The sequence below is a fragment of the Eubalaena glacialis genome, chromosome 7 (genome assembly GCF_028564815.1).
Source record: "Eubalaena glacialis isolate mEubGla1 chromosome 7, mEubGla1.1.hap2.+ XY, whole genome shotgun sequence".
Taxonomy (NCBI): domain Eukaryota; kingdom Metazoa; phylum Chordata; class Mammalia; order Artiodactyla; family Balaenidae; genus Eubalaena; species Eubalaena glacialis.
In genome coordinates this window covers 112,000,168-112,026,129 of record NC_083722.1, presented here as the reverse complement: position 1 = coordinate 112,026,129, position 25,962 = coordinate 112,000,168, and the positions used below count along the sequence as shown (strand labels likewise).

General features: G+C 59.7%; 2 protein-coding genes across 4 annotated transcripts in view; one reads left to right on the top strand and one right to left on the bottom strand.

Moving 5' to 3' along the window:
* The window catches only part of TPRA1 (transmembrane protein adipocyte associated 1), a 9,899-nt gene extending 6,511 nt beyond the window's left edge, over positions 1-3,388 (bottom strand). Inside the window, exon 1 of the mRNA XM_061197367.1 lies at positions 3,123-3,388. The gene's annotated coding sequence lies outside the window, so the exon portion shown is untranslated. The remainder of the gene's footprint in view (positions 1-3,122) is intronic.
* On the top strand, positions 1,775-25,962 carry MCM2 (minichromosome maintenance complex component 2). 3 transcript variants are annotated; one of them, XM_061197365.1, is made up of 20 exons: positions 1,775-1,815; positions 2,113-2,359; positions 2,530-2,742; positions 4,244-4,336; positions 6,482-6,910; positions 7,888-8,126; positions 11,671-11,846; positions 11,921-12,181; positions 13,195-13,414; positions 13,557-13,764; positions 15,430-15,564; positions 15,864-16,055; positions 20,245-20,338; positions 21,115-21,365; positions 21,485-21,611; positions 22,121-22,233; positions 22,990-23,235; positions 24,317-24,499; positions 24,624-24,779; positions 25,114-25,962. In XM_061197365.1, the coding sequence occupies exons 5-20, from the start codon at positions 6,851-6,853 to the stop codon at positions 25,222-25,224; spliced, it is 2,772 nt and encodes a 923-aa protein (XP_061053348.1). In that variant the 5' UTR covers positions 1,775-1,815; positions 2,113-2,359; positions 2,530-2,742; positions 4,244-4,336; positions 6,482-6,850; the 3' UTR covers positions 25,225-25,962. The 3 variants fall into 3 exon arrangements, with proteins under 3 accessions (XP_061053348.1, XP_061053347.1, XP_061053349.1); XM_061197364.1 differs by lacking the exons at positions 1,775-1,815; positions 2,113-2,359; positions 2,530-2,742 and adding an exon at positions 3,436-3,857; XM_061197366.1 differs by lacking the exons at positions 1,775-1,815; positions 2,113-2,359; positions 2,530-2,742; positions 4,244-4,336; positions 6,482-6,910 and adding an exon at positions 6,917-7,259.

Genomic DNA, 25,962 nt, shown 5'->3' with positions numbered 1-25,962 from the left:
TGAGCTCACTTCAAATGCAACAGGAGGGTGTAGGAAGGCGGGCGACGCTCCCACGTGGAGAGGTTGCCGTGGAGGGGCAGGGAGACCGAGGAGTGCCCGGCCAGGCCGGCGAGGGCAGTGGCTCGACCAGCGGGGGCAGCGGGGGGGAGTGGAGGGATCTGGGATCCCTTTGGGAGGGCTGGCCAGCAAGACCCGCAGACAGACGCACGTTGGGGTGAGGGAAGAGGGCAGGGCAGGCTGAGGCCGAGGCTCTGGCCCGAGCCTCGGGGAGCCCAGCCCAGTGTCCCCATGACACTGCCCCTCTGCCTTGCTAACAAGGTGCCCCGCCGTTGCAGGACCCTCCTTGATGCCCTGCGTTCAGGACAGGGGCCCCTTGCCAGCGCCAGAAGCTGAGCCTCGGTTGCTGTAAGCCAGAGGTTTCGGAGTGGGGGTGGTGTGGCGCAGCGCGGGGCACCTGAGCAGGGCGCAGGGTGCCCATGTGACACAGGGTCGGGGTCCAGGGCTGCCTGATGTCCTGCAGGGATCCCACACGGCAGAGAGAAGCCCGTGGGGATGAATGGGGACAGAAGCAGGAGGGCTGGATAGAGTGGGGAGGGGGGGCGGTCAGAGGGCTTCTCTTGGCCTTGCCTGTCCAGCACCCCATTTTCCTATGGGGGCACCTCAGTACCCCAGTCCCCATCCACAGGGTTTAGGTACTGTTGACTCCACCCCTCCACAACTCCAGGGAATGTGCACATTGGAGTCCCACGTGGAAAGAAAGCCAACACAAGGGGTGAAAGACTGATGGAAATAGATCCTGGAGATAGCGCCTTGCGGGAGCCCCTGGATACAGCCACACCTGAAGCTAGATATCCGCACCCCTAGGCCGGACTTTTCAGTTCCAAAATCCAACAAATTCCCTTTCCTGTGTAGGCCTGTTTGACTTGGAGTTGGGTAGACCTTGGTTGTGCTTCTGGCTCTGCCAGGTTCTTTCTTCGTGACCTTGGGGGAGTCTTTCTCCTCTCTGGGTGTCACAGGACAATAACACCCCCCCAACAAGGCTGCTGTAAGGATCAAGCAAGACCAGAGAAGTGAATGTCTATAAAAGGTCACACACAGAAAGGTAACTGCTGCTTTTCTTCCCGGAGGAGGGGCTGGGGGACGTGCAGCGGGGAAGGATCTGGTTCACGGGTCCAAGCGCCACTTGCTATGGAGTCTGAGGTGAGGAAGGAGAGCGTCAGCTAAGCCTCCTCTACCAAGCCCTGCTAGCTCTGTAATAACTTCAGAGAAGGCTCACGGAGCCCTGCCACCCTCCAGGGAGGTACTTCTGTCACCCCCTGCATGGAGCTGGGCAGCCCAGACTGTCTGTCTCCAGAGCCCAGGCCCCCAACCGGCAACTTGCCAGGGGCCCCTCCTGGGGCCTTGGTCTCTCCACCTGCAGCCGGGTTTGATCCAGAGTGGAGTGTTGGTAACAAGTAGATTCGGGTCAGGCAGGTCTGGGGGCTGAGAGTCTGCATCTCTAACACCCTCCCAGCTGGCACTGCTGCTCTGTTGGCCCCAGAACCACACTTGAGCCACACCAGAATTGCCACTATGTGTCAAAGCTCACAAAATAACTGAAGCCATGATAAAAATGACAATGCACCCTTCCCTGCCTGTGTGCAGTTGAGGCTTTCCACGGGGTCACCTGCTGAGCCACCACACCAGCCTCCAAGAGAGGTGACTGCTAACATCCCATCACACAAAGGGGAAAGAGGCTGAGACGGGTCAGCCTGTGGCCTGTATTCCCCTCTCCCCACCACAAGTGAGCTCCTGGCCTTGCTGGCAGAAGCCCAGGTAGTGGCAAAGTAAGGGGTGTGCAGGCTCAGGAAAGAGGGGATGGTGGGAAGGCTGGCTGAGGGCAGGGGAGGGAGGGGTGAAGCCAGACCAGAGGGATGGGGAAGGGAATTCTCAGAGGGGGAGTTCCTGGGATGCCAAGTGCTCTGGGGCAACCCCTGGCCTCTCAGGACCGGGGAATCTGGGACATTTTTTCCACCTGGGAAGGACTCTCCTGACCTCATTAACATTCCAGAGGCCTCTTTCCACCCACCTCCCTCCCTCCCTCCCTCCCTCCCTCCCTCCCTCTGTGGGCAGGATGCCAACTGGCTAGAGTCCTGCGAGCTGGACCTGCTGTGAGACCCTGGACCAGAAGGACCTTACCCTCTGTGGGCCTCCGCTTTCCCATCTCTCATCTGTGCAGTGGGACTGACCACCCAGAGCTACTGGATGGGAAACCCTGGGGCAAACAAAACCCTGAGCAGAGAGGGTGCTGCTTAAACGCCCCTCAGGGCTTCCGACCGGAGCTGGTTGATGAGCCTTAAAACCCTGGAACCGACACAGGGTGAGGAAGACTCCACAGGACAGAGGCCAACCCCCTAATCCTTCAGCCTTGGGGAGGGGGGAGGTGGACCCTGCCAGGAGCCCCCAGGAGGAAGGACAGCCCTGGGCCTTCAAGGTCCAACCTGGCCTCACCCCTGCCAACTGCCCTGACGATTCCCTTCCACTCTGCAGCCTGTCTTTCAGCCTGTTCTCCAAGCTGCTGTGCTGTTCCTACCTCAGGGCCCCTGTGCGTGCTCTTTCCCAGCTGCGGCTCACCATTCGGGCAACCTCCTCTGAGGAGCCCTCCCTGACTACCTCTGTTTGTCTGAAGCGGCCCTCGCTGTGTGTTTGTGGGTTGTCCAGCCCAGGCATCTCATGACCCAGCCCCCCAGGACAACAAACGTTGTGAGTGGACAGATGAATATCCAGCAGAGTGCGGCCCAGCCCTTCTGGGGAGTGGGAGGACCGTCTGGGAGGCCCTCGGCCCCGTCCCTACTGCAGCGTGAGGGCAGGTCACTCCTCGCTCCCTGTCCAGTGGACCCCCGATCTCTCGGGCCCGGGGAGCCGGAGGTGGGACTCGGCCACTCGCAGGGACGTCTTCCCGCACAACCTGGATCGCAGGGTCCGCAAGCCCGGCCTCCCCGGGGACCCAGGACGCCGGCCCTCTGCGCCCCCAGCCTGCCTCTGGGCGGGAGGGTCGCTCCCGGCGGCAGGAGCGGCAGGCGGGACGGGGGCCGCCGGGATCGGTTCCCGCAGCTGGGGCAGGAGTGGGGTCCCCTCCTTACCTGAGGCCCCGGCCGCCCATCCGCCGCCGGCCGCGGACCCGCAAGGCCGCGGGACTCGGCCTCCGGCGCTCGGGCCGGGGAGCGTCGCACAAGAGGCGCGGGCGGCCGGCTCCCGCAGACTGGGCGAGCGGGTAGGGAGACGCCGTCGGGCCCGACACCGCGCGGCCCTCCCGACAGCAGTGACCCGGAAGGCTGGCGCGTCCTTTTCGTTCCGCCGAAACTGCAAAACAGCCACCGTCCCTACTTGCAGCACGCAGGCCCGCCCCCAGTCCGCAGCAGCCTATAGGAATGGGGTTACGCAGAAAAGAGGGCGCACGTAGCGGGAGGAGCCAATCAGATCCCTAGGGGGCGGGGCGGCCCGCCAACCTCTTAAAGAGACAGCGCACGGCCCTCTCGGCCGCAAGGGGCCTTGTCCTCAGCTGTCCGCGACCTGCGCGCCCCCCCCACCCCTCGCCCGCGACCTTTGTCCCGCCGGCGGCAGCCGAGCGTCCGGGGAGGAGCCTCCGCCGCCGGCCTGAGGACCTCTGGTCCCGGGGGACAAGCCCCGCCCGGACCGGCGCGTCCCCCGCGCACCTGCCCTCGCGGCCGTGGCCGACGCAGGGCTGCGCACCCTCCGCCTCACGGCAGCTCTTCAGAACAGCTGTAATTAGTCGCATTTCAGGAGAACCTGAGGCTGAGACGTTAAGTGCTTGACCGAAGCGACAGGACCAGGAAGTGACAAAGCCCAGAACTGGGGTTTGATCCGCCTCCTCTCACCTCTAACTACAGGCAGCCTCCTCCGGGAAGCCTTCCTGGATTGACCTCCTGCGTCTCTGCTGTGTTCACTTCTCTTTCCCCTCCCCCCCCCCCCCGGGTTCCGCCATGTCAGGCCCCTCCTGCTTCTGCGTCCTTATCCCTCCCAACATATCCCTCCCACCCGCTCCTCACTGGGTGCTCAAGCCACACTGGTCTGTTTCTGTTTCTTGGCTATACCAAGCTTGTTCCTGCCTGTGGGTCTGCACCTGTCGTCCCCACCCGCCCCCCGGCCTGGCTCCTGTCACATGACCCCCCTCCTGCTTGACACCCTAGCCAAAGTAGCTGTCCAGTCTCTGTCACACAAAGCCCCTTTATTTCATTCCCAGCGTTACCAAAACTGGGTTCGTCTGTTGGTGGACGTCGAGCGGAAAGACACAACCAAGGCAAAGAGCAGGAGAAGGAAGAACTGATCACTTGCAGTAAGTAAGGAGAACATAGGGGACTTTTTCCAAATTCGTGCTTCCCTGAACCACAAAATTGGGGACGTTTTAAGCTAAAGGTACATGCATAGTCATCAAGGGGCTTGGGCAGTCCAGGCTTTAGTTGATTGAAGTCATGAGGCTCAGAGAAGGTCACCATCATCCTCCCATAGGGTCCAGTTGATCTGATGGTTGAGTTCTTCAGGCTAATCTTTGCCATTGAATCAGAACAGGGCATCTTTACAACTGATACATTGTCTAGCACTGTTACTTCTCTTACCTGATAACAGTTTGTTTCTGCATTCTTTTGTTCCTTTAAGATCATTAATTACTGAGACCTGTTTAAGGGTAAGCACTGTGGCCAGGCTTCCATCCCAGCCAAGCCAAAAATGGCTTCTCTTATGTCAAGAAAGCCATTCCTGGTTCTCTTTCTCCGGGAACCACCTGCCCCATCCGCTTACACAGCAGCACAATCTCTCTAACGGGTTCATATTCATTTAGTCACTTCCTAGTTCAGCATCAGCCTCCCCCAACTAGAATGTCAGTGTCGTGAGGACAGAGCCATGCTTATCACATTCCCTGAACGTGCAGAGGCTGACTCAGGGCCTGGTGCACGTCGTAGGCACCCACTGATCACAGTAGCCCCAAGATACACACCCCGTGACACCACACTTGTTTCACAGCTGGGCTGGAATGAGACTGGGCCCCAGTCGTTGCCTCGCTCCTGTTCTGAAAAAGGGGAAGGTGAGGAAGCCGCTGCCTTGTGACCATCTGGGACCCAGTTTATCTGGACCTTGGTCAGCGTGCAGTTTCTGTATCAGCCAAGAGAGGCTGAGCTCCATGAGGTGCCTGTCTTCCTGAGTGGACAGCTCCAAGAGTTTCTGCCAGGAAGTTACATGCATTCCCCCTGCACACCTTTAATCGGGAAAACAGTTCATAGGTCACTTCTGACCTCCAGGGGCAGGAAACTTCCCTTCCATCCTGTGCCAGGAAGGAGAAAAAAATGGAGAATCGGTGACTAAGCCAAATGACCCCCCCCTCCATCTTTGTTTTTTTGATACAGTACAGACACTTTGGAGCGGGCGTGGGAGGAGGGGGGAGTTTGCTCTTACTACTGCCATGCGCAATTCTGCATTTTGTACTCGGAGTTTTGGGCCCCACGCATAGGTTTCAGTGAGATTTCATTTGTGGAGTAATGAGGGTATCTATCTCCCCTCCCTCCAGGGCAGAGGGGTGCTGACTCACTGCAGTGCCCCCTGCACACCAGACAGACCATGGCAGCAGCGAGCTTCCCTGAATGGTAGTTCAGTAGATAAAGATCTGACTCTCAGGTTCCATCCCTCCGCCTGCACCAGGCTCAGGGTGGTGATCCTCCCGAGGCATGGCTGATAGGAGGAGATGCTGCTGCAGAACCGGGCTCCCTAAATAATAGACACAAGTGCTTGGCTCAGCAGCAGGACCACGAGGCAGAGGCACCCAGCAAGCCTGCCCAGGCCCAGGCCCACGGACACTGAGACAACATGGCAGCTGTTTTAAGCTGATGGATTCCTTCCCTGTCTTCCTCCCGCGCCCCCATCTCAGAGGGGGCGCTGTCACCCACCCAAGCCAGAATCCTGCTGCCATCCTGGGTGCCTCCCTTTTGTTGTCCCCAGCCCCCAGGACCGAGAGACTCCATCTCCTGAATACGTCTTGGATATTTCCCCTCCTCATCATCGCTCCCGCCCCTACCCGGGGCCTCATCCCGAGATGCTTGTTCACCACACAAAAGTGCCAGGGCAAGCAAGAGCTGCCCTGCTTGCCTGCCCTAGCCCAGGCTGCCTCTACCTGGACGAAGAATCACAGCACACTCATCCCTCTGTATCCTTGGGAGATTGGTTTCAGGCTACCTGCAGATACCAAAATTCAAGGATGCTAAAGTCTCATATAAAATGGTGCAATATTTGCACATAACCTAAGTACATCCTCCTGTATACTTTGTCATTTCTAGATTACTTACAATACCTAATACAATGTAAATGCTATGCAAATAGGTGTAAATGCTGTGTAAATGGTTAGCTGGCCTACAGCAAAATCAAGCTTTGATTTTTGGAACTTTCTGGAATTAAAAAACTTTTTTTCTAACCACCCTGTTGGTTGAATCCGCAGATTTGGAACCAACTGTAACTGCTTCCAACCTGCCTCAATCTATGTCCACCCCTGGCAGCCTGAGGGATTCTCCTAAAACCCACGTAGCTCTCCACTGCCCTCAGGCCAGCTCAGTAGAAAGACTTGGTGATCTTTTGTGACCTGGGCTCTCCAGCCTCAATTCTTGTCCCTTCCTGAACATCACAAGCGGTTTAACTGGAACTAGGAAAGTGCTTGCAGATGCCCACCGTGCCCTGCTCTCCACATCTCTGCGCACGAGGCTCTTGCTACCTGGAACACCCCCTGCATCTCGGCTCCCTCGGGAGGGTAACCCCCACTAGAACGTCACAGCTGGCCTCCTACCATCCCCCGCCTTTTGGCGCTTGAAGGATGCAGCCTGAGCTTATGGAGGAGTTGACATCACACAGTAAGAAGACGTCAGAAAACAAGGTTCTAAGCCTCAGTTGCCTTGTCTGTAAACCGGCCACAGAGTGACCGCGGTCACGCAGCTGGCAGGTGGGGCTGGTCCTCACCGCCCCCAGCCGACCCCAACACCAGCTCCTGCACCTCGGCTGGCCCCGCAGCACAGAGCGCAGGCTGGGCGGGGTCCCGGGCGGCGTGAGCGGGGCCGCCCCCTCGGGCCCGCCCCCGAGCGCCGGCGTGACGAAAATGGACGCCGACGTCATGACGTCGTGCTCCCTCAGACGGTTCCCGGGCGCGGGCGGTCACGTGGGCCGCTTTTCGCGCGAAAACTGGCTGTTGCTGGCGGAGCGGAGAGGAGCACCGAGTAGCGATGGCGGTGAGCGCGGCGGAGTCTGCGCGTCTGCCGTGCGGGGCGCGGACGGTGGGGGGGGGGGGGGCGGGTGCGGAGCCGATTCCCCTGCTCCAGTCGGGCGGGTCTGCGAGGCCGGCGGGCCCCACTCCGGCAGCCCGGGGCCCCGGCCCGGTCCGCGCGCTCGGGCCCTCCTTATCGTGCTGCTTTCGTCAGCAGCCTCGTCAGCTGCCTGCCTCTCCACCAACCTGGGTCTCCGACCCCTTAGGTTGTGGCCGCTCTCGTGTCCCGTCTCCCCTGGCAGCTCCTGGTGCACCGGGGGCCCAGAAGGGCGGGAACGCGTGCTGGGGGGAGGAGTAGGCGGTAAACAGGCAAACCAGCTAACCAGGTAGCCGCAGTGGGTTGTCCTGGAGAAAACGGGGTCGGGCGAGTCACGGAGTGTGTGAGGAATGAGCCGGCCCGGGCGTGGAGAAGCCTTGGGCTCAGGGAGCGTTCCAGGCAGAGGGAACAGCAGGTGCAAAGTGTGCAGGCTGGGAGGGGTTTGCATCGTGAGAGGACAGGGTCAGCCGTGAAGAGGGAGACCCTATGGGTGGGGGCGCCACCGTACAGGAAGCTGAGTCGGCCCTTACTCCCTCCAATCCATCTCCTCTTGCAGGAATCATCCGAGTCCTTCACGGTGGCGTCCAGCCCGGCCCCGGTCCCGAGGCGGAGAAGCAACGATCCTCTCACCTCCAGCCCTGGGCGGAGCTCCCGGCGCACGGATGCCCTGACCTCCAGCCCCGGCCGCGACCTTCCTCCCTTTGAGGATGAGTCGGAGGGGCTGCTCGGCACAGAGGGGCCCCTGGAGGAGGAGGAGGAGGATGGAGAGGAGCTTTTCGGAGATGGCATGGAGAGGTACAGCGTTCAAGGCCCTGCTCTCAGCAGCTCTGCTGGGGGGCCGTTGTGTGTCCCGGGGAAGCAGATAAATCGGAGCCTGCTTGCCTTTGAGCACATCTTGGTCCAGGGTCTGGGGGGAGACAGGTTCATGGAGCCACAGCATAGGTCTGTGTAACTTGCTGTGTCTACGTTAGAGTAGACCCGAAGGCCTTGGTAAGCCCCAGCTCCATGAGATGTGCCCCCCGGGGGACGCAGGGCGTCTCTAATCCGGGGCCACGTCAGGGACCCCAACTGGGAAGGACAGGAAGCAGGCAGCCAAGAGTTTCTCTGCAACTTCAGAGAAACTGTGGGGGGGGCTGATTAATCAAGATTTAGATTTAATTCAGCCAGCAGTTATTGTGCCTTGTCTGTAGCAGACCTTGTGTTCACACTTATGGATAAATGTACGAAAGTAGTAAAGGTTATGGAGGCTTATTGCCAAGATGGTGGAGTAAAGCTCTGTGAGTGAGCAAGGGTAGATTCCACTGGTGTCTCACCCTGTGTTAACAACCAGGATTTGGCCTATACGTTAGCACTAGAATTATCCGAATGCCTGGGAGCCTCGTGGAGATTCTGCTTTGGGGCTCTCTTTACTTTGACGCAGGGGCTTCAAACCTGGTGTGTATGAGAGTACTGTTCAGGCCACCCCACAGTCCACAGGGAGAGCCCTTTGGGAGCATCCAGGGCACTCTGGACCGTTTGGATCTTCGCTTTAAGCTCCATCACTCCAGGTCATGAGCCTGGGTGTGCAGCACAGGCCAGACAGACTCTGGATGGCTGAGGAGTCTGGACAGATCAGCCCTGAGCAGCTTCCCTGCTGTGTTCTGTGAGGTTGTGCAGGCAGGACACCCCTCCCCGGCCGGCCCCCCTCCATCCACCCCCTCTGCTGCTTCTGCCCTTCCCTTGCAAGGACCCCTGGATAGAGGTATCTGAGGACTAGATGGGCCCAGTTAGATTTTAGTTTTATGGCTTGTTTAAAAAATAGCCTTACTGAGCTATAGTTTTTATAACATAAGATTTGTCTCTTATAAGAATACAATTTAATGCATTTTAGTAAATTTCCTGGGTTGTGCACCCATCACCACAATCCAGTTTTTTCCATCATCCCAGTAAGATCCCTTGTGCCTGTTTATAGTTAATCCCCGTTCCCTTCCCCACCCCTAGATAACAAATAATCTACTTTCTGTTTTTTTTGGATTTGTTAGTGCTGGTTATTTCGTATAAGTGGAGTCTGTAATACACATGTTCTTGTGTGCAGGCTTGTTTGGCTTACTGTGGTTTTCAGGGTCCATCCTCGTTGGAGCACACGTCAGCACATCATTCCTTTTCATGGCTGAGTAGTGTTTCATTGTATGGACAAACTGCATGTTGTTTACCCATTCATCAGTTGGTAGACATTTGGGTGCTTTGCATTTTTTAGCAATTATAAATAGCGCTGCTAGGAGTTTTTTATGTGAATGTATTTTTAAGTTCTCTTGGAATGGAATTCCAGTTCCTAGGAATGGAATTGTTGGGTCATGTGATAACTCTATGTTAATTTTTTCAGGAACTGCCAAACTTCTCCAAAGCAGCTGCACCATTTTACATTCCCATAAGTGGTGTATGTCGCTGGAGTTCTCCACATTCTCACCAGCACCTGTTATTTTCTGGTTTTTGACAATAGGCACCCTGATGGGCATGAGACGGTATCTCACTGTGGTTCTGATTTGCATTTCTTTGATGACTAGTGATGTTGAGCAGCTCTTCGTGTGCTTGTTGGCCATTTGAGTATCTTTGGAAAATTTGTCTTCAGATTCTTTGCCCGTTTTTTTATCAATAATTTGTTTCCTTGATTTTTTATCATTGAGTTGTAAGAGTTTTTAAAAACTTATTCTGGATACAAGGCTTTTATCAGACATGTGATTTGCAAATATTTTCTCCTCAGTCTGTGGCTTGTCTTTTTAATTTTTTTAAAATGGTGGGTTTGAGGTGTACAGTTTTAAAATTTTGCTGAAGTCTAATTTATCAAATTCTTTTAAATTGACCAATTAGAATTTCACTGAGGGCATCTCACATGACTTGAAATTCATTTTTTTTTTTAATTTATTTTTATTTATTTTTGGCTGTGTTGGGTCTTCGTTGCTGCATGCAGGCTTTCTCTAGTTGTGGCAAGCAGGGGCTACTCTTCGTTGTGGTGTGCGGGCATCTCATTGCGGTGGCTTCTCTTGTTGCGGAGCACGGGCTCTAGGTGCGTGGGCTCAGTAGTTGTGACACGCGGGGTCAGTAGTTGTGGCTCGCGGGCTCTAGAGCGCAGGCTCAGTAGTTGTGGTGCACAGGCTTAGTTGCTCCGCGGCATGTGGGATCTTCCCAGACCAGGGCTTGAACCCGTGTCCCTTGCATTGGCAGGCAGATTCTTAACCACTGCGCCACCAGGGAAGCCCATGACTTGAAATTCTTAACGAGTCAGACAGATAACCTTTTCCTTGAGAACACTTAAGAATTTGGAAGCAATCAGTGCAGAAACATACCTGGCTTTGGGTTCTGTTTCTGGCGTCAGTAGTGTGGGATTATCTGAGAGTGTTCTTTGACAGAGTCTATGGCCAAAAAAAAAAAAAAGTTGTTCCCCAAATCACCACGTCCCCTGAGAAAGGGAGAATTCAAGAGGACCGTCGTGGGGCCAGTGTGGTATTGGAAGCAGCTGGCCACCTGCTATTGAACTTACCTTGACACCCAGCTCTGTTGAGTGACCTTTGGCAGAAATCCCATCACCCCCCCCCCCCCCCCGTCCTCGGTTTCCTCATCTTTCTGTTGGAGGGTGATGTGTGCTTCCCCAAATCGCGGGGAGGGTAGCTATGTTTGCCCTGGTGGGGGTCCTTGTTGAGGCATCAGTCCTTCAAATATCTGACAGGCGGTCACATGGAAGGTCTCGCTGTGGCTGGGAGGACCGAGCCACGGATGTGTTTGAGAGAGGCTGGTTGGACTGATGTGTGTGGGCCTCCTGGGGTCCGGGGTTCGAGGCGGGGCTGCCAGAAACGAGTGCAGGAGGGTTCCTGCCCATGGGGAGCTGTATTGGCTCTCTGAAGGCCCTTCCAGCTGAAGGTTTTGTGGGTCCTCCGATTCCTCTTTCCTGCTGGTGCTCAGAGCTCCCCTTTTTTACTGTGGAAAAATGCACATGACATAAGATTCCTGTCTCGGCCATCTTTGAGTGTAAGTTCAGTGGGATCACGTCACTCACGTTGTCGTACGACCATCACCACTCTCTCCAGGACTTTCTTCCCCAAACCCAGTCACGCAGGATTTCTGTCTTGTGACTGGCTTGTCTCACTGAGCACAGTGTCCTCAGAGTTTGCCCGTGTTGCAGCAGGTGTCAGAAGGTCCGTCCTTTTGAAGACGGTGTCCTTTTCCGTGTGGGATCCATGGGGGAGACTTTCGGAGCCTCTCCAGGTGCCCTGGCCGGGGCTCCGGAGCCCTCGGGAGCCCAGTTCCTGGTGGGGTTTTGTTTTGGGGTCTGGGTGCTAACAGGGTCCATTTGGGGGCTTCGCAGGGACTACCGCCCCATCCCGGAGATAGACGTCTACGAGCCCGAGGGGCTGGCCCCGGACGACGAGGATGTGGAGGAGCTGACCGCCAGCCAGAGGGAGGCGGCCGAGCGGGTCATGCGGCAGCGAGAGCGGGAGGCCGGCCGGGGCCTGGGCCGCATGCGCCGCGGGCTCCTGTACGGTGCGTTCTCGGGGAGCCCCGGGGAGGGGGAGGCGGTGCGGGGAGCCGGCCCTGAACGCGCCCCCGGCCCCCAGACAGCGACGAGGAGGAGGAGGATCGCCCCAGCCGGAAGCGGCGGCAGGTGGAGCGGGCCACGGAGGACGGTGAGGAGGACGAGGAGATGATTGAGAGCATCGAGAACCTGGAGGACCTGAAGGGCCACTCGGTGCGCGAGTGGGTGAGCATGGCCGGCCCGCGGCTGGAGATCCACCACCGCTTCAAGAACTTCCTGCGCACCCACGTGGATGGCCGCGGCCACAACGTCTTCAAGGAGCGCATCAGCGACATGTGCAAAGGTGCGCCTGCCCCGTGCCCGCGGGAGGTCGCCCGCCCTGGCCTTGTGGTGGCAGGTTTGACAGACGGACGTGCGGGACACGTGGGGCGTCTGTCCTGGAGCTGGCTGGGGCCTGAGCCGGGGGTGTCCGTCTTTCAAACAAAGTGTCAAGGGTCCAGCCCACTGTCCAGGGACTATGTCTGGACCACAGAAGTCGTTTTTTGGTTTTGTTTTGTTTTAACTTAATTAATTTTTTTTGGCTGTGCCGTGTCTTTGTTGCTGCGCGCGGGCTTTCTCTAGTTGCGGCGAGTGGGGGCTACTCTTCCTTGCAGTGCGAGGGCTGCTCATTGCGGTGGCTTCTCTGGTTGCGGAGCACGGGCTCTAGGCTTGCGGGCTTCAGTAGTTGCAGCACGCTGGCTCAGTAGCTGTGGCTCACGGGCTCTAGAGCACAGGCTCAGTAGTTGTGGCGCATGGGCTTAGTTGCTCCGCGGCATGTGGGATCTTCCCGGACCAGGGCTCGAACCCGTGGCCCCTGCATTGGCAGGCGGATTCTTAACCACTGCGCCACCAGGGAAGCCCCAGAAGTCGTTTTTGATGGACTTACAATTGGGCAGACTTTATGTAAAAGTCTGGATTACTGCTTTGATCAGAGTGTAGCAGCATATGAGGAGGCGTGTGGCTCCTGGTCCCCCACCGTCCCCTCCCCTCCCTTTTGTCTCATATCTGACACGTTTCTTCGTGGGTTTCCTCCTGGCCTTGTAGGCACTCTGAGTCTGCGGCAGGCGGACCCCGTGTGTTACTCCACTCTGTCCCCGCCCAGGGACTTAGGTCCCATTTCATAGGTTCAGAGTTTGAGATCTAGGATCCGTCCCTTCTCTGGGTCCCGTCGCTAACGCTGAGCGGACTTGGAAGCGAGGCTGGGCCTCCAGCTCCGAGTCAAGGGCTCGGGGGGCTGGCCTCCCCCGCTCGCAGTGAGATGGGGCCTGCCCCAGCCTGCTCCACGCCCAGCCTCTCTTCCCACCCCGCCCACCTCAGAGAACCGCGAGAGCCTGGTGGTGAACTACGAGGACCTGGCCGCCAGGGAGCACGTCCTGGCCTACTTCCTGCCCGAGGCGCCGGCGGAGCTGCTGCAGATCTTCGGCGAGGCTGCCCTGGAGGTGGTGCTGGCCATGTACCCCAAGTACGACCGCATCGCCAGCCGCGTCCACGTGCGCATCTCCCACCTGCCCCTGGTGGAGGAGCTGCGCTCGCTCAGGTGAGCCGGCGGGGGCTCGGGCACCCGTGGGGGGTGGCGGGTGGCCGCGGCCCGAGAAAGCCCGTCCCGTGGGTCCGGCCTCACCGGTGGGCGAGGGTCCGGCCCCCGCCCTCTGGGCTCTGACGGCGCCTCGTCTCTGCAGGCAGCTGCACCTGAATCAGCTGATACGCACCAGCGGGGTGGTGACCAGCTGCACGGGCGTCCTGCCACAGCTCAGCATGGTCAAGTACAACTGCAACAAGTGTGGCTTCGTGCTGGGGCCTTTCTGCCAGTCCCAGAACCAGGAGGTGAAGCCGGGCTCCTGCCCTGAGTGCCAGTCAGCTGGCCCCTTCGAGGTCAACATGGAGGAGGTGAGCGCGAGGCTGGTACCGCAGCCGCGGGAGCCAAGATGCAAGTGCGTGTTGGCCACGCCCTGGAGCAGGCAGGCCCGTGTGGTCAGCCCGCATGGTGTTCTCAAGAATTCAAGCTAGTATGTACAGATCAGACAATTTCATTTAAAGCATCAACGTTCATGGCTTTTTTTTTTTAGCGGGAAGATCTGGTGGAACTGGGCCCATGTCTCCCCTGGCTGCCCCTCAGCAGGGCACCTGCTTTCCAGTCCAGACTCCCCGGTACCTGCCTCTCTGGCCTTGCGCTGGGGACCTCTGATTTGTAACTGTCTGAGACACTGCTGTGCCGTCTTCGGGAGGCCCTGCTGGAAGGCTCTGGGCCTTAAGACCTCGGGCACATAACACCGCCTTTGAACGTGAACCACTCCCAGTGTAAAGTGTGGCAGGGTCATCACGATCCCTGCGGTAGAGCCCAGACTCCCCTCTACTGCTTTGCTGCCGTGAGTGATGGGCTAACCCCTCACTGCGCTATGATTCTGAGAAGCGCCCCAACTGGAGCCGCCTTGCCAGGAAAAGCCTGGTAGCCCGTAGGCAAAGACTGACCTGTTTCAAAGTTCAAGTGCGCCTTGCCTTGGGGAGCGACAGCTGCAGGGCTGGGCTCCAGCTGAGCCCATGCCTTTACCCAGAGTCCCCCCGCCCCCCCCCCCGCATCTAGCTGGTCCCCCTCCCCTTTACAGGTTCCCCCTTCACAGACGTTTCTTGAGAAGCTTCTTGCACGAGAGCAGAGTTGCAGGCTCTGCTTGCAGGGCACCTGGAATAGCAACTAGTGGAATGATAATTACGCTGACGTTTCTGGAGCTCTTGGTAGCTGCCAAGTGGTGGGGGGTGTCTTCATCACGCCTTGTAAGGCAGGTGCTGTTACTGGCCCTGTTTGGTCACTGAAGTTTCTGGAGCACTTGGTAGCTGCCAAGTGGTGGGGGTGTCTTCATCACGCCTTATAAGGCAGGTGCTGTTATTGGCCCTATTTGGCCACTGAGGTAACAGGCTGAGGTCACCCAGCCAGGAAGTGGCCCAAAGGATTAGAACGCAAGCATTTTGATGCAGAGCGTCTGCTTACAACTACCTTTTCCTGTGGCTGTCTTCTAGATAGTAGGTGAGATGGTGGATGTTAGGTGGCATGCACGGTGCTGCTTTGTGATCTTGACAGTAAGCCCACACTTGGTGTAACTCGTTTCGTGGGCGTTGGTTTGAGGGCTTTTCACGTGTGACGTGATTTCCTCCTCCCTGTGTGGCTGTGGCTGCAGCGTTCGTACCCCCATTCTGCGGGGCAGGCACGGAGCGGGGGAGGCCTCGCCAGGGCCACAGAGGAGCCTGCCTCCAGTGTCCCCGTGCACTGGGCTCAGCTGTAGGGCCTGTCGCAGGGGTCTGGCTTCTGGCAGGAGGGAGGCGTCCGCGGGGGGGTGGTGGCAGGAGCGGGGACCGCGCACTGTGGCGCTGGTCACAGTGGCTCGCCCCCCTGCCATCTTTGGTTCTGCGTATCCTAGTCAGTGGTGGGAATAATAACGCTGCTCTCCTTGCCCCAGGGCACCGGTCCAGTTCAGGTGACAAAGAATCGGTGCTTGGACAACAGCCCAGGCTTTGCCGGCTAGGGACGGGCCCCTTTGACCATCTGTTTGTCCCACACAGACCATCTACCAGAACTACCAGCGCATCCGAATTCAGGAGAGTCCTGGCAAAGTGGCGGCTGGCCGGCTGCCCCGCTCCAAGGATGCCATCCTCCTCGCGGACCTGGTGGACAGCTGCAAGCCAGGAGACGAGATAGTGAGTGGCCGGGGGGCCGAGGAAGGTGGTGTGAGCGCTGTGGCGGGGGACGGGTGGCGGTAACCCGGGGAGTGGGTCGAGGTCAGCTCTCCCGTCTCTAGCACTGAGCTTCTCCTTGGGGTGGACGGCCAGCTGGGTGCTGGGTTCGGGAGCCACGTGCTGCGGTTCTGCTGAGTTACTGCTCTCCCGTCGGTGGCCCGGGGACCCGGAGGAGGGGTCGGGTGAAGCCAGTGAGGAGGCGGGCCCGGCCCGTGCTTCTGGCCCCGGGGTGGCCCTCCTGACCACTCGGTACCCCCCAGGAGCTGACCGGCATCTACCACAACAACTACGATGGGGCCCTCAACACCTCCAACGGCTTTCCCGTCTTCGCCACTGTCATCCTGGCCAACCACGTGGCCAAGAAGGACAACAAGGTGGCCGTGGGCGAGCTGACTGACGAGGACGTGAAGATGATCACCAGCCTCTCCAAGGACCAGCAGATTGGGGAGAAGGCAGGTGGAAGGCGGGCGGGCGGGGCTGCTGCGGAGTCGGGGTGCCCGGGGCTCGCCGTCTGGCCCACTCTGCAGCCTCCGTCTTGGCGCCCGGGTCTTGGAAGCTGGTCCCTTCGTTGGACTCCCTGCGTCTGCTCAGTCCACTCGCCTTGGCGGGGGCTGTGCTCCAGGGGAAGCGCGTCCGCAGCCTCCCTGAGCCTGTGTCCCGCCCGCGCGGACAGGGCTGAGGTCAGGGTTCCTCAGGTTGTGGCGGGCTCAGGCCGGAAGGGAAACCGGGGGGCGGGGGGCAGTAGGAAAAGCCCGTCTGGTAGGGCGTCCCCTGGCATCAGACCCCTGCCCCCAGTCGTTTCTCCAGGAACAGCGCTACCCTGGCACGGGGGTTTGCTTTTCCCTTTAACTGTAGGCTTTTTGCTGAGGTTGGGGAGACGGGGGTTTTCGTTGCAGGATTACAAATACAGGCGACCCTTGGACAGTGCAGGGGTGAGGGGCGCCCACCCCGACTCTGTTGAAAGTCCACGTGTAAGTGGACCCGCGCAGATCAAACCCGGGTTGTTCCAGGCTCAGCTGTAGGACGTTAAGTTCCTGTTGATAGAAGTTCTGCCGCACGGCCCTCGGGCTCCTGGGTCGCTGGGTGGCCCCTCAGGCTCGTGGTCCTCCCCCCGCCCCCTCGGCGTCCCTCTCCCCTCGCCTCCCCACTTCCTGTTCTCTTGTTGGTGCAGGACAGCCCAACTCTCTCCCTGGCTGCTCTGCTGCCCCACAGCTCAGGTCCTTCCTTGCACCCCCGTCGGCCGCCTTTATTAGTCTGCCGAGATTGGGGGCCCACGGGGAAGGCGGGTGTCCCCAGCCCCAGGAGGACAGGCGCTGCAGTTCTGCCAATATGCTGGGTCCTGGGGGACTCTCCAGGGCCGCGTTGTTCAGGCTTCTTGGTGGGAAGTGAGACCCGGTTGCCGCCCTCATGGGGCTTGTCCTTGACTACGGCCCCGGTAACCTCCCCCTGCCCCTGCCGAGGGAAACCAGTGCTAGTGTGACGGGCATGTTTTCAGAATCTCGACGGAGCATTTGGGCCGGTTTCTGAGGGCGGGGGACTCTGAGTCCCAGGCACGTGTCAGCTTGTCTGCACACACACCTATGTGTGCGGGTGCGGGGGTCCGTGTGCTTCTAGAGCACTTTCCTAGCGCCCGCCTGCCCTCTGCCGTGACTTCCCTCTGCACCCTCCGCAACTTCGGAGACGAGTTGACGGGTGACAGGGAAGCTCTGGAAATGATCAGGCTCATCGGAATGGTTGGAGCCGGAGGTTTGCAGGCTGGTGTGGTGGCTGGTGGGCCCCATCCAGCCTGCCGACGGGTTTTTTCCAACTGGTACGTGGTTCTGTTTTGTTTTTGTTTTTCCAAATGTTTGAATGAGTTATTATTCCTTAGGAATAGGGAGATTTCACATAAAAACGTGGGCGCCCAGGTTTTGATATTCCAAGTCGGGTGGTCTGTGTCTTTAGCAGCAAGTGACGTGCTGGGTGGCCGCCGCCCTCAGATGGGTTGCCTCCAGTCTGCCGGCTGCCCACTGCTGTGGTCTCTCCCGCCTGAACCACTCCGGCTTCCACCCAGCTTGCGGCCGTGGGTGTTGGATTTCGTGGGTGCTGAGGGGGTGAAGCATTCGAGAGATGTGTGTTGTGCCTGACACTGAGATTTTGAAGAACTGACAGGAGACGCACGCAGCCTGAAGCCAGACTTAGGCTTGCGTTTTGGCATCGTGCTCAGTGTGGTCAGTTGAGCTGCCCCGGCTGTGAGCAGAGACGGGGGTCGTACCCACGTGCAGAGTTGTTCTCAAGGTGAAGTAGGTAAGCGAGCAGGCGTGGGTCTCCGCGGCCAGCTGTCACTGTTACGGGTTGTTACAGCTGGGGCGCTGGGAAGGACCAGTGCGAGGATGAGCACAGCTTTGGGGCCCGCGTGAGACGATTCCTGTGCTCACTGTGGCCGTGCAGGTGGGTGCTGGGCTGTCTGCGGGCGGCGGGCAGCGCACCTGAGACTTAGGAGTGTTAGGAGCCTGGGGTCGGGTCCTGGCCGTCCTCAGCAGCAGGTGGTCTGTTTCCTCCTGTGTGATGTGGAGGTCGTTGCGGTAAATGGAGTAATCCTTGGGAAGTGGGTGTCATCCCCTGGCAGGTCTGGGTTTGGGTTCACCCCTCTTACCAGGCGCTAAGTGGCCCTATCACTTAAGGTAGCCGGGTCAGCACGGGTGCACTGAGCAGTGTGGCAGTGGTGTGGCCGCTCCCGTGCCCTTCAGGCCGGCAGGGACGGCACGGGGAGCCTGCGGGCACAGCAGGCAGGAAGCGGGCTGCTGCCCTTGGTCCCAGAGGGAGACATTACCTCATCCTGCGAGGTGCCTGGTACCCAAACAGCACTGAGAAACGGTCTGGGTGGAGAAGCCCAGGCTGGGCAGTCCTGGCATCAGGTCCAGAGCGATCGTCTCTCCTAACAGAGGTGGGGGCTTAGTAAGGGGATCGTTAACGTGTACGGAGCGCTGAGTATCCGCTGGGCACCGAGCGATTTGCAGAGGGTTGTCTGTGTCCTGTTACTGATGAGTAACCTGAGACGTGGGCGGTGGGAGCCTGGTTTACTAAGACGCCCACGTCAACGCGGCTAACAAGTGGCAGAGCCGGGGTCCCGCCAGGCCGTCCGGCCTCCACCCCTGCTTCCAGGGGCCGCCTCTGCCTCCCCATGCGTTTCCCACGTGTGGGAGGCCCCTCTGAGTGTCGAGTTATCGTGAATTCCAGGGGACCCAGCTCAAGACCTGGCCCACTTTTTAAAAGTCACCACAGAAGTTGTGAGACGCGAGCGTGGCATGGTGTGGCAACCCTGCGTGTCCTTTGCCAACTTCTCCCATCCCCGAGGTCATGGCTGGTCTGGGCTCCTCTGTGCAGCCCCCTCTCCTGTTACTCTGACACAAATTCAGACCTGCCCTTGCACCTGCACCTACGTCAGTGTGTCTCTCAAGGCTCTCTTTTTACTAAACTGACCCCACTACCACTGTCGCGCTTGAAGAAATACCTGGCAGTTCCTTTGGGTCAATGTTCAGTTGGGTCCACGGTTCCCTGGTGGCCTTTTTCTTTTTGAAAAGTTTCTTGTAGTCAGTGTCCGAGTAAGGTCTACACACTGATTCGTTGACTGTCTCTCATCTTTGTTTTTAAATTATTTAGTTTTTTAATTTTTGGCTGCATCGGGTCTTCGTTGCTGTGTGCAGGCTTTCCCTAGTTGCGGCAAGTGGGGGCTACTCTTTGCTGTGGTGTGCAGGCTTCTCATTGCGGTGACTTCTCTTGTTGCGGAGCATGGGCTCTAGGCTGCGCGGGCTTCAGTAGTTGCGGCACACGGGCTCAGTAGTTGTGGCTTGCGGACTCTAGAACGCAGGCTCAGTAGTTGCGGCACACGGGCTTCAGTAGTTGTGGCTCACGGGCTCCAGAGCGCAGGCTCAGTAGTTGTGCCACACGGGCTTCAGTAGTTGCGGCACACGGGCTTAGTTGTTCCGCAGCATGTGGGATCTTCCCGGACCAGGGATCGAACCTGTGTCCCCTGCATTGGCAGGTGGATTCTTAACCACTGCGCCACTAGGGAAGCCCTCTTCCTCTCTCTTACACACACACACCCCCCCCCCCCCCAGAGAAATGGCGAAACGTCTCAATGACTTTCCAGGTGAACGTCTCACCTCCTGGTGGACCCACCTCCCAGCCGCCCCGGCCCCGTGTTCTAAGCTCGGTACCTGCAGTCCTGCGGGAGCCGGGCTTGTGTAGACGCCTCCTGTAGTGCTCACAGCCCCCATGAACTGGGCAGTGTCATCTCCTTTCCCTTTGAGGACACAGGCTCAGGCAGGCCGCCGAGCCTGGGTGGGGTCTTCTGCGTCTGTGCTGTCGGAGCCCACCCCCGCCCATGTGGGCCTGGGTCTCGTCTCCTGCTCCTGGTCTGCGTGCGACCTTGGGGCGGTCCTGCAACAGGACGAAGTGAAGGGGGTCAGGCCGGGGTCCTGGTCAGCTCTCAGGTTCGGTGACTCGGGAAGAGCCAACCAAGTACAAGGCCCGGAGTTGGGGGTAGGATGGGGGGTGGGATGGGGTGGGTCTCGATGCGGGGTCGGGGGAGTTGCAGCTGTGCGTGGGCGCCCCAGGCCGGAGCACGTGGTGACCGTTCCCATCGCCCCTCCCCCCCAGATCTTCGCCAGCATTGCTCCTTCCATCTACGGGCACGAAGACATCAAGCGAGGCCTGGCGCTGGCTCTGTTTGGAGGGGAGCCCAAAAACCCCGGTGAGCGGGGCGGGGGGGCCACCTTCTCTGCAGGGGGCTCGGTGGGAGCAGTTCCCGGTGTCCAGGGAGAAGGACACGTCCACGGGCGGCTCATCATCACAGGGAGAGCGCAACCCATGGCCATGCCACTGTGCACAGATTTAACTGTAGAAGTAATACCCGAATGTGTGTTTGTATTACTTCCTTTTCTTGAGTCGTTAGAGGTCTCAGGGGCCGAAGCCCCCGTTGACCTCCCTGTCTCATCGTGGTCCCTCCCTGCAGGTCACCTGGTTGGTGTTGGGGGGACATGGGCAGAACTTTGTGTGGCTGTTCAGATAGATTACACGTGTGCTGATACGGAAAACACGGCACTCCGTGACTTTGGCACGTTTCTACTTGCAAGTGTAGCGCTCCCTGTCTGTGTGTGAGGGACTGTCTGTGACATACGCAGCTGCCCGCTGTCAGCATGGCTTTGGCATCGTTTCATGTGGGCGCACAGAGAATGAGCTCATCCTCTGACGTTACCGTGTCCTGGTCCACATGGTGCTGTACTCAGCTGTCCTTCTGGCTGGAGGGCACGTGCACGGCCTCCAGTGTTTCCGTTACAACAGCATCTTCGTAAGCACCGCCTTGTGCACCGTGTTTCTGGGTTCTGTGCTCAGAGTGGGATGGCTGGTTCTGGGCATTATATCCCTTTCTAGAAAGAACATTGCTTTGTTGTTTGCAGTAAGCAGGCTGGGAAATCGGAGGTAAACCAGCTCTATCCTGAGCCCCCTCTGCCCCGTTCCTGCCCCCAGGCGGCAAGCACAAGGTGCGAGGTGACATCAACGTGCTCCTGTGTGGAGATCCCGGCACGGCCAAGTCTCAGTTCCTCAAGTACATCGAGAAGGTGTCCAGCAGAGCCATCTTCACCACCGGCCAGGGGGCCTCGGCCGTGGGCCTCACGGCGTACGTCCAGCGGCACCCCGTCAGCAGGGAGTGGACCTTGGAGGCTGGGGCCCTGGTCCTGGCGGACCGAGGAGTGTGTCTCATCGATGAATTCGACAAGGTGGGTCCCCGGGCTGCAGGGGTGACGTGTGGGCTGAGCCCTCGGTGGGGAGCGGAGCGCGGGGGCCTCGTCTGGGAGACCGTGGTCGGGCAGGAGTCCCGCGTTTGCCCGCCGTGCAGATGAACGACCAGGACAGGACCAGCATCCACGAGGCCATGGAACAGCAGAGCATCTCCATCTCCAAGGCCGGCATCGTCACCTCCCTGCAGGCCCGCTGCACTGTCATTGCTGCCGCCAACCCCATAGGTGCGTGCGTGCGCCGACCGGAGGGAGCGCAGACCCGGGGGCGCCCGCGCTGGGCCCCCCGCCGCTGGGTCTGAGGAAGGAACCGAGCCGCAGAAAGTGCTCCTCTCGTCTGCGTTTCTCGCTGGGGGTGGGGTGCAAGGACTGGAGACCCCGGGCTCTCGCTGAGCCGTGCTCTCAGGAGGCAGGAGGAGCGCCTAGCGCTTGAATAGGGTGGGACTGGCCATTGGTCTCAGCCAGCAAGTGGTTAGAGAGCCCAGGCGCCCTTGCCGTCTTGTCCCGGGGTTCTCCTCGCGGGAGGCGGCTGAGCGGCCTCGGGCTGTTTGGGGCAGCGTGGGGAGAAGCCCCATGCGGGCTTGTCTGGGGTGCCTGGAGCAGGCCCTGCGTCCCTCCACCACTGATTCCCCTCCCGTCACTGAAGCCACGCGGGTTGGAAAGAACCTTGTACGGTCAGGGAGAAGAGGGGCCCCGGGGAGCGGGAGCCCTGATGGGGAGCTGCCTTTGTGATGCAGGTGGCCGCTATGACCCCTCGCTCACCTTTTCGGAAAACGTGGACCTCACGGAGCCCATCATTTCCCGCTTCGACGTGCTGTGTGTAGTGAGGGACACAGTGGACCCAGTCCAGGTACGCAGCCCACGCCCTGGGTGTGCGCAGCGAGTGTGGGGACCTCGCGTCGGCCCAGGGCTGTGGCTCGCCGGGCTCAGGGAAAGGCTGCCACGTGGACCGTGTGTTTTCCACTTGTTCTCAGTCCAGAGTTCCTTGATTTCTCTCCTTTGCCAACCCCTCCCCGGCCACCCACCCAGCATCGTCCACACTCTGCCACCAGCTCCTGAGTCTCCTCACTTCTCGCTGCTATGAACCCCGTCCCAGCTTCCCTCCTCTGGCCCAATGCACTGCAGCCTTGGTGCTGGGCCCCCGGCTTCCCCTGTCAGAGGCCAGCCGTCTTTGAGGGTACGGGCGGACCTACCTCTCCTTACAGACCTGCTCTCAGCCTCCCATCCCATCTCGCTGGCAGGGAGTCCACCGTCCCCGAGAGGTCTCTCCCCCTGCCCCTTCCTCTCATCCGCACCCCCTCGCCTTCTCGGGCTTCACTCGCGCTCTGTTCTCTTCTCCCAGATGTCGTGACTGGGGCTCTGGTGACCTCAGCTGGAGGCTGTCCTCGGGCCTCCATCCCACCACGTGCTTCTCTTCTTCCTGTAGTGTGAACTCTGTCTGTCTCCTCTGCCCTCACTGCGGGCGGGAGGGGGGGGGGCGCGCACCCGGAGCTCCTGGCCCATAGCGGGCGGGGGACACATGTCGCTCCAGAGCGTCTTCAGTGAGCTGACCTGGTCCAAGTCGGGCGCCACTCAGCCCGCTCTTGTCCTCTCCGTCTTGTCTCAGGATGAGATGCTGGCCCGTTTCGTGGTCGGCAGCCACATCAGACACCACCCCAGCAACAAGGAGGATGGGGGCCCGGGGGGCGCCCCGGAGCCCCCCATGCCCAACACGTATGGCGTGGAGCCCCTGCCGCAGGAGGTCCTGAAGAAGTACATCATCTACGCCAAGGAGAAGGTCCACCCGAAGCTCAACCAGATGGACCAGGACAAGGTGGCCAAGATGTACAGTGACCTGAGGAAGGAATCCACGGTGAGGGCCGGGGGGGGCAGGGGAGGCACACGGCGGAGCCTTGCCTTTGTGCTCAGTGGCTCCAGGAATCCACGGTGAGGGCCGGCGGTGGGGGCGGGGCGGGCGGCGCACGGCGGAGCCTTGCCTGTGTGCTCAGTGGCTCCAGGAATCCACGGTGAGGGCCGGGAGCGGGGCAGGCGGGGCGGGGCAGGGGGTGCACGGCGGAGCCTTGCCTGTGTGCTCAGTGGCTCCAGGAATCCACGGTGAGGGCCGGGGTGGGGCGGGGGGCGCACGGTGGAGCCTTGCCTGTGTGCTCAGTGGCTCCAGGAATCCACGGTGAGGGCCGGGGGGGGGCAGGCCGGGGGGGCAGGGGGGCGCACGGCGGAGCCTTGCCTGTGTGCTCAGTGGCTCCAGGAGCACTGGAGCAGCAGGAAGGCCTGAAAGATGTGATACTTACTCACCTTAACTGTTTTGTTTAGACGGAACTTAAACGTACGTGCATTTGTCTGTCTGAGGGTACAGCCGAGGTCTTTGTTTTTGGACCACTGATTTAGTTCCATTGACTTTGCAAAAATCTCACCCAAATGAGCACGTGCCTGAGCTAGTTTTTGTTCACTCGTGGTGGGGAGAGAATTTAAAGGCAGCTTGCAAGCAGGTGGACAGCAGAATTCTTGCAGGTTGCTCCCTCTCACCTACCTAATCACGACAGCCACTCCTCCTTCCCTTTCCCTCCCTCCTGACACCTTTTCACTTGATCAGGTCTTTTCAGAGTATTAGCTTGGGCTTCACAGAAACACAGCTTTGTTTTCTCCCTGATGCTGCACTGCGTCATGCGGTCCCTGGTACCTGACAGTAACAAATACAGCCGCCCACAGGCGTGTAGACTCCGGGTGCCCGGGAGCTGGCAGGAGCACACGTGCTGGGCTGGCGGTGGCAGCCGTGAGCCTTCGCGCTTTGGGAACCAGTGGAAGCGTGGGCGCGCCTGGCCCCGGTGGGCGCCGCCCTGCAGGGGGCTCAGCTGGGCCTCCCGGCGGCGCCAGCTCTGCCCCTTCGCCACGTGCTGGCTGTCCCTCGGGGAGACCTGACGCGGCCCTCCCTCCAGGCCACGGGCAGCATCCCCATCACGGTGCGTCACATCGAATCCATGATCCGCATGGCTGAGGCCCACGCGCGCATCCACCTGCGCGACTACGTGATGGAGGATGACGTCAACATGGCCATCCGCGTGATGCTCGAGAGCTTCGTGGACACGCAGAAGTTCAGCGTCATGCGCAGCATGCGGAAGGTGGGGGCGGGGCCTGGGCCATGGGGGGCGGGGCCTGGGCCGCGGGAGTCCACCCTGCCTCTGCTGCCAGGAGCAGCTGGCCTGGGGGGGCCTGGCAGGGGGGTCACCTCCGCTCTCGCCGTAGACGTTTGCCCGCTACCTGTCGTTCCGCCGCGACAACAACGAGCTGCTGCTCTTCATCCTGAAGCAGCTGGTGGCCGAGCAGGTGACGTATCAGCGCAACCGCTTCGGGGCCCAGCAGGACACGATCGAGGTGCCCGAGAAGGACTTGGTGGACAAGGTATGGGCACGGCCAGGGGCGGGGTTTGCCCGGGCCGTCACAACGCACGTGTCCCACTGTTGTCCCGTTACTGTCACCCGTCCTGCTGACGCACCGGGCCGGGGCAACCACGCAGCTTGTCCGAGGTCACGGCCGTTGTCCCGGCTGAAATTTCGAGTCCCGTGTCCAGCTGCAGACCCACCCTCGGCCTCACAGCGGTTCGGTCTTCCCTGTGATGGGGACAGAGGCCCCGCCTGCCTGCCTCCCCTGGTCCGGCCCTGAACGCGTGCTGGGGCCTTGGGCTCGGGACCTGCCCACACGTCCGCACGGCTCACTGGACGTCCCCTCTTTTCAGGCTCGTCAGATCAACATCCACAACTTGTCTGCCTTTTATGACAGTGAGCTCTTCAGGATGAACAAGTTCACCCACGATCTGAAGCGCAAGGTGATCCTTCAGCAGTTCTGAGCCCCCGCGGCAGCTCTGTGGTCCTGCTGGAAGGTCAGACCTGGTCCTGACTTCCCTCTGCTGCAGGGACTCGAAACCAAACCGCGCGGGGCTCCGAGTCGTGGGGCCGGGTTCGCAGCGGTGCCGTGCGGCTCCACCCCGTGTCCGGGGTGTTTATTTCCTTGACTCGCTTCCTCTGCTCTCATCTCGGGGCACTTGACTTCCCAGAGCTGCGTTTTCAGCCCTCTGACAGCCGCCCACCACTTGGCAGGAGGTTCGCCTGACCTCCTTCTGGGGATTGAAGTCGATTGTGTTCGGGACCCCTGGGGGCTGCTCTAGGGGACTGAGCACGTAAAGGTGTTACCAGAACTGTTGGCCTCTTGGCGTGAGTTCCGTGTCCTGCTGCTTTTGCTGCCTGTGGTTGAAGAGCAAGTTGTCAGTATTTGCAGTGTTTTTCTAAATTGTGTCCGGCAGCCTTCTCTAGGCTCCCGTGGGTAGAGGCAGCGAGTGGGTCCTGCGCAGATGGGACCCTAACCTGTCGGCACAGCCGTGCGTCCTCTGACGGCCCCGCAGCCTTGGCCTCCGCCAGTGGGAGAAGTGGGTTTGGGGTCAGATGGTGAGGGTCGTCAGAGCCGGGCCACCCCCTCACCATTGCTGTGTGATCTGTTCTCCTACCTGGCCCTTTCCTCATTCTCTCATTTGTACTCTGAGTTCTTGTTTCTGTCGTTTTAGTTTTTAATAAAATGGAGTAAACCTAAA

Coding starts and splice junctions, on each gene's coding strand:
- MCM2 (XM_061197365.1), top strand. CDS start 6,851: ATGCAGCCTGAGCTTATGGAGGAGTTGACATCACACAGTAAGAAGACG. Junction 23,236..24,316: donor ACCTGAGGAAGGAATCCACG/GTGAGGGCCGGG, acceptor CCCTCCCTCCAG/GCCACGGGCAGCATCCCCAT. Junction 24,780..25,113: donor AGAAGGACTTGGTGGACAAG/GTATGGGCACGG, acceptor CCCTCTTTTCAG/GCTCGTCAGATCAACATCCA.